Consider the following 11,721-nt stretch of genomic DNA (forward strand, 5'->3'; position numbering starts at 1 on the left):
TTTTTCGGTCTATTTCGTTCGGTCCGATTTTGAACCGCACTGACCGAATGCTCAGCCATAGCGGCGTCGATTATCTTGTACATTTGTATAAACTTTATTTATTATTTTTGTAATAATAAAAAATTTCAAACAATTTCGAGACAATAAGGAAAAAAGCTGTACTTATTTATTTTTTCCAAGCCGTTTGCTTCCAATAATTTTTATTGAAATGAAAAAAAAGAAGGATGAATAAATTTACATAAGAAAAATGTGATATCTACCATAATATATTAAATTACTTTTTATTCAATAAAGTAACTTTGACTGAAATAAAATTAGAATATATATTTATGGAAAACCTAACATAAATTTCAGGACGAGGGCTAGGCCCGAGATGAATAATTACCTTTACCTTATTATTAATATAATATTATTACAAAACAATATATAAATCTTAGAAAATTCTATAATTTATTACAAGTTTCCTCCATTCTCGTAGATCTCTCGTCCTCCTCGTCCAGTAGGCTTCATTGTCTCCCCTTAAGATGATACACGTGTCACAATCATGACCCTCCAATAAGTTGACTTTAATTCATACCTCTCTTTGACTCCTTCTATACTAAAACCCAGGCTATACAATTACAATATACATACACAAACCCAACCTATACATACACAAAAACACAACACCCCTCTCAAGCAAAGCAAAACTCTCAGTTTTGAATCCTCATCAATCAATGGGGCAGTGTTACGGCAAGACCATACCTTCAGAGGAGCCCACACCCACCACTATAACTCACTCTCCACTCCCTTCTTCAGCCACCTCGAAAACCACACCAGCAAGAGCAACACCAGCAAGATCATCAAACACTAATCTTTGGCCGAGCCCATATCCTCAAGATGGGCCAAGCCCACTTCCTGTTGGGGTTTCTCCATCGCCTGCAAGATCAACTCCTAGAAGGTTCTTTAAACGCCCCTTTCCTCCGCCTTCTCCGGCTAAACATATTAAGGCTTTGATTGATAAGAGGTTTGGTAAGCCCAAGGAAGGCCCCATTCCTGAAGATGGCGGTGTTGTTGTTTCTGATAATGATCACCAATTGGATAAGAATTTTGGGTTTAATAAGACTTTTGGTGCCAAGTATGATTTGGGTAAGGAGATTGGTCGAGGCCATTTTGGTCATACCTGTCATGCTAAAGGAAAGAAAGGTGATCTCAGAGATCATCCTCTTGCTGTTAAGATTATTTCCAAGTCAAAGGTATTTTCTGATTTTAATTGTTATTGTGTAATGAGGAGGGCAGAATGTGATTAGATTTTATGTTTGATCGTTGTTTTGGGTGTAGTGCTTGTTTTCGTAATGGTTACGCCTGCTTCTAAATTTTTATGTAATGTGCCTTATGTGTTATGTTTGTGAATTTAATTGGTGTTCTTGTAATGAGGAGGGTAGAATGTGTTAAGATATTATCTTTGATTGTTGTTTTGGGGTGTAGAGGCTGTTTCCGTAATGGTTACGACTGCTTCTACATTTTTATGTAATGTGCCTTATGTGATATGTTTGTTTAGGAGTTGGTTTTAATTTAGGAGAGAACTATGTCCGTACGTAAACAAATACTTTGTTAGATAGGTTGTGGGTGACGGTTGTGATGTATTTATGTGGTGTAGGTGGTTAAAGTCTTGGTATATGTGTGTTATGTTTATTTGTGAATTATGATGCACGTTTTAGCTAATTGAGTTGTATATTTTGAAGCTTTCGAGTTTTCTCGTTTAGTGATTCCAGTCCCAGTACAGTTGAATGAAATGTGATTTAGTTGTGGAAATATTTTACTATTAATTAACAGTGCAGAGTATGGATTCCTTTTGAATACTAAGATATGTTGGATGAGATGTGTGTGCTGTGCAAAGATAAAATGATTTGATGATATGCCAGGATTGCATGAAAAAAGTGCGAATGAAACCTAATGAGCTTGTTATTAAATGTCTACATGAATGGCTAACATTTCCTTTACTATCAATGTGCTACTTATGTTTAAACTGACACATGTTAGACAGTTGCAAGATAAGAAAGATTATTTAATTTCATGAAAGAAATACCGGTCTGTCAATGGTGTCTTGATTACTCTCTTATATGAGTAGGGCTTTTTCGACACTTGTTCACTGTAACATGGAATCATAAAGATTATTAAACTGAAGGTGGATGAGAAAATTTGTCTAATCTTTGATATTTTTTTTGTCAGGGTCTAATCTTTGATATTAAATGTTAATAATAAGAAAGATCACGTATTTTAATTCTTATACTTAACTTTGTTCTTACGTTAGCAGTAATTTCATGTGCACATTAAGTTTCCGTTTTTGGATCAAGCATTTAATTGTATTCTATATGTTCATAACCTTATGGCATTTGCGCTGCTATCGTCAGCCCTTGATTCCACCGCAAATTTCGGTTTCATCTAAAAGTTAACACTTGGTTCTATACCTATTCTTCATTAACCCGCCAAACTTCTAGATATGTGAATCAAGTCGCTGTCATTTCACTTTCTTCTGGATGCTAATGCCTTAAACTGTTTGTTTAACGATTGTAAGCTCAAGTAGCATGTTCACTGAGGTCTACACCAGTTGAGGTGTTGAAGTTAATTAAATTACCAACAAGGCTTATTCTCTTACTTCTTTACATGTATATGAGCTTCTATTGCTATATTTCACAGCCAAAACAACATGATACAAACCCATGTTCATTGTGCAATCCATTTTCCGCACTTTATAACAGAGCTAAATTTGTAATAATTGATTTTCGGTTGTGCCCCTACCTTAACAATCTCTGGTTTTACAGATGACTACAGCAATATCAATTGAAGATGTTCGCAGAGAAGTGAAAATATTGAAAGCTTTATCTGGGCATAAGAATCTGGTCAAATATCATGATGCCTGCGAAGATACCAACAATGTTTACATAGTCATGGAGTATGTATTTTCTAGTTCCTTGCACGAACCATTATAACGATTTATGATATATTGTCGTTTCTCACTGAACAAACCTTAAAGAATTGATCTGGCTTTGTTTTTCGTTATCTAGTCTGACTATCATTTGTCAACTATCGGGTTCACAAATGTTTTTGCTTTACTTTAACTAATCAAGTAGCTTCTTTAATCAGAAACCAAGTAGCAAACCGGATAGAACTGTTTTCTTGGCTCTAGTTTAACCGTGTTGAAGTTGACTGGTTGTCTTTATTTAAGTAAATTAAATGTCAAAGAATTTAGTGAAATTTTTTGATGTACCATGTTGTGATTGTGTGTTTCTTCCCATCATACAGATTGTGTGAAGGTGGAGAACTACTTGACAGGATATTGTCCCGGTACACTAGACATTCTTTTATTTTCGTACTATTACCACAGCTTCTGTTTATGTACTTACATTGCTTACCATTCAAGCAGAGGTGGAAAGTACACAGAAGAGGATGCAAAGCTTATCGTTGTTCAAATTTTGAGTGTGGTTGCTTTCTGTCATCTGCAAGGAGTTGTGCACCGTGACTTAAAGCCAGAGGTTGCTAACCGTTTCCAAATTGATATCTTTAATTAATTGGTCATCTCATGACGGAACTACTAATGTTTTTTTTCTTAATAATTTTTTTATTAAGATATGTTTTCTGGTTTGCGCATTACAGAATTTCCTGTTTAGCTCAAGAAATGAAGATGCCGATATGAAGCTTATTGATTTTGGTCTTTCTGATTTTATCAGACCAGGTACTTATTGCAGATTCACTGAGTTGTACCATTAATATATCTACCTGGAGTCTATCTCTTATGCTATTGAGATGGTGTGTCTGATCGTATACGCATATTATACATCACCATGCACACATTTATTGTCATGAAATTATGTTAAGAATTACTACTGATGTAACTTTCCTCGCTTATTAATGTTGAATGAGGTTGGAAATTAGAATCACACTTACAACAATCTTATAATATAGAATTGTGAAAACAGATGACTCCTTTAAGTGCGGTTCTATGTATATACAATATTTTCTCAACTTCATATATGTTACGTTTTATTATATCTTCTAGGAGCATTTCCATTCTGAAGTTAATGTGAGACTCACTCAGGCGTTACAACAAGCACTTTCTATACTTTATTCTGTATCAATTCCAATTCATGTGCTCAAAAATTATATTTACTTTGTGGACAAAGTGAAGGTAGTTACAGAGCTTGTCTGCTTGAGTCATCTGTAAATCAGTAGCATAGATTCATTTGAACTGTCTGCATATGATTACTATCATCTTTAGTGAATGTTTAAATATCATTTATACAATAACAATGGTAGTTTAGTGAATGTGTGCTTTGTGCTATTAAATATGTTTAGTTTGATCATCTACCAGGACCAGATAATGAGTAATTACTCAGTAGTAAGTTATTATTCAGTGTTTGGCAAGAAGAGAACAAATATATCAGAAAATAATGTTCAGCTTATCATCAATCTAGAACTTCAGTTTAATATGAAAATATCATTAATTCCTCTATTATGTTCTTATTCGTGCAAGAGTCAAGACTTATAACTAATCGTCCTTAATGTCAGATTTTTTTATTTCAGCTTTTTCTAGACATTCAAGCTTTACTAAAACTATTCACAAAGTGCACAACACACGCGTGCGCGCACACACACGCTATATATATATATTTACAGTTTAACATTATGATTTTAATGTCTTTCCATACAGTATGTGATATTCATTTTTTTTAATCTTGTTTCATTTAAGACACAATCAATAAACTGTGACCTACATATATTTTTCTTTAAATTTCTAGAGGGGTAACCGGGGTAAGTGTCCGGTTGCAGAATGAAGGATCAGACTCAATCTCACATTTCCACTTCCACCCCTTCCCACTCCCATGTCATGTAGTATCTAAAATGAGTATTACATAAAAAGTGAAGAGTCCAGAAAATAAAGGATAGGTATACTCCATTACTCACTTAAGTCTGTTGCATGTTTCTGCAGATGAAAGGCTTAACGACATTGTTGGAAGTGCATACTATGTGGCACCGGAAGTCCTGCATAGGTCATATAGCGTGGAAGCAGATATCTGGAGTATTGGTGTTATTACCTATATTTTGTTATGTGGAAGCAGGCCATTCTGGGCAAGAACAGAATCAGGAATTTTCCGTGCTGTACTCAGAGCTGATCCTAACTTTGATGATATGCCTTGGCCTTCTGTATCTGTAGAAGCAAAAGACTTCGTTAAAAGGCTTCTAAACAAAGACTACAGAAAAAGGATGAGTGCTGCACAAGCTCTAAGTAAGTTGTTAAACTACCTTTAGTGTTTCTCCAGGATATTGTCAGCAAATACACCTTTATATAATTATATATGGAAATTTCCTTTCCCAAGTCATTTGCGACTAGGGTGTACTAAAAGTATAATCAATATTTTAAAAAAAGGAAAGTTACAGATAAAAATAACATGTCTTCTCGCAAGTATTATTTTTATGAATTCTATGTATGATCGATGTTGGTAATATTCACCAGCTGTTATTAACAAAAACAGTTATCACTAGTTGATCATGTTGCCTACACCATTTTATTTTTATGAAAAGTATGGTTTTTAGATTTATTAGTTAGAAACATGTAAATTGATAATAGATGATATTATCTTACCTGTAAGTGCAGATTTTCTGGCTAGAACACACGAGTAACATGTAATAATGATAATAATCACCTCTGTACCTCTGATGCATTTTTTTGCAGCTCATCCCTGGTTGCGAAGTGAAAGCCATCCTATTCCTCTAGATATATTAGTGTATAAGTTGGTGAAGTCGTATCTTCATGCCACTCCTTTCAAACGCGCGGCATTGAAGGTACTAATATCTCCTGTTTCTTTTAATCACCAATCTTATCCATATTCTATGCTAAAAATAGTTTTTTAAAAGAATATAATTAACTTTTTGTGCTTTTGGATTAATCTTAATATCTTAAATTGAACATAATGCTTGTTTGGTTCTGTATTATTAGTTTAAGATATCATTTTAAATGTAATCTAATATACTTATCATAAGATTAATATTGTAATTTGCCAGGCACGTCTAATTTAGTATTATGTTTAATTTTTAGTCTGATGATTTGATTTTGTACTTGTTTATAAATTATAATGTCATTTGCCTATTCAGTGTTTAAAACATGGACCATGTTGCCAGTTTCTAGAAATATCAAGTCTGACATTCAGATGCATATTTTGTCACTCTCCTTATTTAAAGTACTTGAAGCATAATCCTATTTCTTATGCTTTAATGAAAAGATGTGAACTTGGAGTCTAAAGAGAAAGTACACCCTGTTCTGTATCTGGCTGTATAACTCACTTATTTTTGATGCTTTAATGAAAAGATGTGTATTTAGCAAAAAAAATGAAAAGATGTGAACTTTGAAGCATCTATAGAGAAAGGACACCCGTTCTGTATCTGGCTATATAGCTCATCGTTTCGAGTTTTTTGATTCTGGGAGTAGAATTACTCTAACCAGATGTTTTGATTATGGCATGACTGACTACTTGGGAACCAGTGGTTTAGTATCTGCTAGACGAATTTAGATCAGGTAGAAGCACAGCGCGGAAAGCACCCAATACAGTTGTCCTAAATATGCCGAATATTGCAGAAAATACTCAAAAAAGAAAGAGAACACAAAGGCTCAAAAAACTCAAATGAGAACCCCAGAAACTGAAAGCCTCTTTGATTGATGAGGATGTATCCTAAAGATGTTTAGGTGTTCATAGACTGGAAACCTATTTAAGACTAGGAGTAATTTATAGCACCCAAGAGGGATTTAAGGAGAATTAGGTGATTTGGGACCTTAAAGAGAGTAATGTATCAATTTTTTATTGTTTCTTATTTATCTGCTTAAATCAATGCATATGCATGACAAGAAATATCGAGTCTGGTTAAATTATTTTCTCATAAATTTTGAAAATGATTTTAGTCTCTTTTTCTAAAATTTGATGTTCACTTTTTGTTTATTAAATTTATACAGGCTTTATCAAAAGCATTAACTGAGGATGATTTGATTTACCTTAGAGCTCAATTTATGCTCATGGAACCTAATAAAGATGGTCGCATCTCCCTTGATAACTTCAGAACGGTAATTCACTCATATCCTATGTTGTGTATCTTCTTTCTTATGTATTAGATGTAAATGATGCCCTGACACTGTACTCCCTTTGTCCCTGACTAATAATTAGACTTTTTGCATTTTTAAAGGTTCATAAAGAATATAGTACTACTATTTTTTTATGATTCTTCTGTTGAAGGAATTCTAATCAGTAAAATTCCTTCAACGGAAGAATCATAAAGTGCGTGCTTTATTAGTATCTTATGCATGATAAAATACGTGCAAAAGTCAAAGGTGAATAATCAGAAAAAGTACATCATATGTTGGTTCTTTCATCGTTTTAAGCTACAAAAACATAGGATGATGTATATTGAAAATGTATATGCAGGCTCTCCTACGAAATGCGACTGATGCAATGAAGGAATCGCGGGTTCCTGACATCCTTAATTCGGTAAGGGGCCCAAGTTACCTGCAATCTGTACATGATCTTTGAATTTGATATATGTTGTGGTTGTATTTAATGTGTCTATACCTGTCTGTCCTTCCATGAGTGCCCCTAATTGAAGTTGACATCCAGCAAAATAATTGACTAAAAAATACTTATTTCACGTTGAATAGTAATAAATTGTTCTAAATACTTGATCATGTCAATCCAAGCAAAAGTTGGATTCTCGCATGGTTGGTTTTTTTGAGGTCAATCACCAGCTTAAGAAATGGATATAAGGTTATAAATTGCTTTATTTTTTTATAGAATTTAACTGCATTCTTTCACTCCTGTTGATCACAGAGATTAGTGTCCTATAAATTGATGAAAATGTATTAGCTCTTTAGAAAAATAATTTCTATGTCTATTGTTTTTTGTAGATGGCTCCTCTTTCTTATCGAAAGATGGACTTTGAGGAATTCTGTGCAGCTGCAATCAGCACATACCAACTTGAAGCTCGTGAAGAGTGGCAGCATATTGCATCTACAGCATTTGAGCATTTTGAACAGGAGGGTAACCGGGCAATCTCAGTAGAAGAATTAGCACGGGTATGTATATATGACTTGAGATTCTTTGTCCAGTATAATCTTTACATATTTATAGCTGTTCTTAAGAAATGTTCATTTGTTTGACTTTGTGAAACTCCTAATGCAGGAGCTGAATTTGGGTCCTACTGCTCATTATATTCTTAAAGAGTGGATCAGAGGAGATGGGAAGCTCAGTTTGCTTGGATATACCAAATTTTTGCATGGCGTGACTATTCGCAGTTCAAATACAAGACATCAGTAGCTTTTTCTAGAATTTGGCAAAAGATAGCAATTGATTATTATGGCATTTAAAAGATTTGAAGGTAGGTCTTTTCCCGTTAGAGGTGGGAGACGAAAATTGTGTACAAATGAAATATAGTAGTCAACGGGGATTCCGTCTAGGCAATTTAAATTGGCAGAAATTTTCCTTGTTGTCCAAGTCCTCCCATATTGCAGAAATTCTTTCAGGTTTTAGCTTCAAGCTTTAAACCTTGTAAAAGTTTGTTTGTAGAACGTTCTGGTTTAAAAATATCTGGTCTGGTCCGGAAGTTGCGTTTGGATCTGTGATAATACATAGAAGGATTCTTCTGGAACAGACTATTTGAAGTGCCTAAACTCTTGTGCAGTTTATGGAGATTCAAAACAATGAAAATATGGATTTGATATTTCTGCTGTTTTTTTTACATAAAGTTAATGGTGTGAACTGTGAAACCATTGATCATGGTAGCAGTTCCCCTCCCCTTTCTTGAGGTCATGAACTATTTCAGGGCATATCTATTTCAGGATATATAACAGTGATTAATTGCGTAGAGGAAAACCTTCTTTTGTAGTGGTTTTGGTTGAGAACTCAGGAGAGAAAAAAATGATTACATATTCTGTGATAAGCCTTTTTTCTCATTCTGTGGTTTTGGTTAGTTGAATCATTTTTCTAAAACTACTCATTTTACTTTCCCCCACTCCGTACAAGTGATACTTGATACTACCCTATCAGTCCTGTTGTATTATCTTGCTTTGCCGTGTCTTTACTCTTTACTATCTGTAAAGCCATTGCACACACTTTGTTATCTAGTTATTTCCTTGGCAATATTAATCCAATTCTTACTCCTTGGCAACTTGTTCTTTCAAAATATCAGTCTGTACACTGTTATATAGACATCCCTTCCCTGTAATTTCCATGGACATCAATTCAATTTCTAACAGGTCAGTTCTTTCTTGTTAGTTATTTAAGAGATACATGCAAATTACACAATTCATTAGACATTTAGTAACAAGATAATTATATTCATCTCCGAGTAAATCACATATGTTTGTTGATAATAACTGAGAATTTGAAAATCTAGCTTCATGTTCATGATCATAAGCCATTAGAGCAACTGAGTAAGATTGATACACTCCTCTTCACCATAACTACCCCATCTGCAGCTCAGCCTTTTCTTTCTAGCATAATTCCTGTTTCTCTATTTAAGAAGCTCAATAGATGTTTTTCTCGTAATCCAAATTTTCATTATAATTCGACTTCTCATAAATAGGTTTTCTATCCTCTTTAGAAAATGATGAGTTATACCACGGCTATGGCATTTAAACTTTACCTTTCAACATAACATTTTGCTTGTTCGGCTTTCTTCTATAAACTATGATCCATGCTTAGACAATTTTAAATTCCTTTTAAATTTGAGCTTTGAAAAATTTTCATGATAAAAATGCTCAAATATTCATCAATCTCATCAAACTTATCTTGAGTATGTCAATCACATTCTTCACAAGCAACAGTGATTTTACTTGATTCGCTTTTTTTTTTCCCACAAACAGATTTGTGTGGTTCAGCCTTTGTAGTTCTTTTACATCACTTTTATCATTTTTTTGGCTAATTACTTTTACCATTTTCTTGACCGTTGAATGTGTAACATCTTACAAGACAGCTGATTTGTCCTCCTTTTTAATTTCTCTCGTTATTTTTTTCTTCTTCTGTATTTTGAACTCATATACAGTTAATACACCATATACTTTATCAAGGGTGTTATACCCAAAATTTGGCACTGGATTGACTTGGGTCAAACGCGGGCTGGTTACAAGTCAAAATCGGTGTCACATTGAAGAAGATGCGCCTGTTTTGGGAAGAATATGTTACGAGGCAAGATGAGTGCATGGTCAAGAAAGGACGCCCGTGAAATATGGACGCGTCGATATCTTTGAAAATGCTTAGCAGATGAAATCTTATAGCGATGGAAGCTGTAGGGCGCGTCAACTTTAACGATGACGCGTCTTAAGGAGTGAGATGCTGTGCGTGATGGTTTAGAGGAGATGGTGCAAGTCTAATAAGGTTAAGGACGCGTCCTAGATTCTAAGACGTGTCCTGTGGTTTTGAATGCTATAAGGAACGATTGATGAGGAAACAGGTTTGGATTTATGAAGGTTAGGACGCGCCCAAAGGTTTAGGACGCGTCCTGTGTTTGGTCAATATACTTTTGATATTGAGTTCAGGACAAAGCTTGCATGGAGAGGAGTAATGGAGGTTATTTTTACTAATGTATTTGTTGCAGGTACTCTTTGAAGAATTCCCTCATTGAGACGGTCAAGGAGGGGGATGTCCGTGAAAAGCTTGAAGGCCTCCAGGGGTATGCATGATGATTGAAGGCCTCCTCCTGTATTCAACGGGTGTCCTCGTTGGGAATGCGGGGTTTACTTTGGTGTGTGCTTTGGGAGCTCTGTTCTTGTATTCAATGGGTGTCCTCGTTGGAGAACTTTGGAGTCATCCTGCACTTTGCACCCAAGAGCTTGGGATCACATGTCCAGTTATCTGGTGGGTTATCCTCATTCGGGGGACAGGGACGCGTCTGGCACTTGGGGTGAACCGTGGCTATACCTGCGTTCGTAAATCAAGGGAGATAGCTGTAGCGGAGTGTTATCCTTGCGCAGGGAGATGCACTATCCGTGAAGTCCTGCGATTACGGACGAGCCTTGGGCCTTCGCGGTTGGGCCTCATAGTTGGACATTCCTAAAGCTAGCGGAAGACGGATATTGGATGGGCTTCTACTGGACTTAGGAATAAGAAGTCTAAACTCATCAGGCTTCTTGTTCTACGAGAACTACGTCAGGCTTGATCCCTATATAAAGGGTACGTAGGCACATTGAGAGGATAAGAAGTTGAGAGTTGATAAGAGAGCCACCACTTACTCTGATCAATCTCAGCCTAAAACAACCACAATCAATTACACACCGCTTAAGTTTCCGGCAAAGAACCACCGTCACAGATCTTAGTTCCGGCGAGAAACCTCAATCTTTGTTGTTACCAGATTCCTCCGTCAACAAATTGGCGCTAGAAGGAGGGGTGCTAATTAAGGTCGCAATCTTAGGAGGAAAAGATATCTTACAATCGTGATGGAAGTTCTTATGATGGAAGTGACAACAGGTCAGAAGGAGAAGGCGGGGGACGCTATACTCGCCACGAACCTTACGTTCCCAAAACCATGGCGGATCCACCAAGGGCTCCGGATGTGGGGGGGACACCTCCAGTTCTCATCAGCAACGCTGATATATTGGAGCAATTATATCGCATGGGGGATACTCTTAACAGTTTTAACTCAAGGCTGAACACGGTGGAGCATCGAAAGACGAGGAGAGGTCGTCGTTTCCCCCGTCACGGTAAT

The 11,721-nt window shown here is 35.7% G+C and overlaps 1 protein-coding gene across 1 annotated transcript; it reads left to right on the plus strand.

Annotated features, from left to right (window-relative positions):
- Positions 1-511: 511 nt before the first annotated feature.
- On the plus strand, positions 512-8,739 carry LOC141671839 (CDPK-related kinase 3). The gene is made up of 11 exons (XM_074478224.1): positions 512-1,235; positions 2,805-2,935; positions 3,286-3,327; positions 3,407-3,515; positions 3,637-3,715; positions 4,970-5,266; positions 5,714-5,823; positions 6,986-7,093; positions 7,452-7,514; positions 7,928-8,095; positions 8,202-8,739. Exons 1-11 carry the CDS (start codon positions 717-719, stop codon positions 8,334-8,336), a joined length of 1,761 nt encoding a protein of 586 aa, XP_074334325.1. The 5' UTR covers positions 512-716; the 3' UTR covers positions 8,337-8,739.
- The last annotated feature ends 2,982 nt before the right edge of the window (positions 8,740-11,721 follow it).

The sequence above is a fragment of the Apium graveolens genome, chromosome 7, assembly GCF_009905375.1.
Source record: "Apium graveolens cultivar Ventura chromosome 7, ASM990537v1, whole genome shotgun sequence".
NCBI lineage: Eukaryota > Viridiplantae > Streptophyta > Magnoliopsida > Apiales > Apiaceae > Apium > Apium graveolens.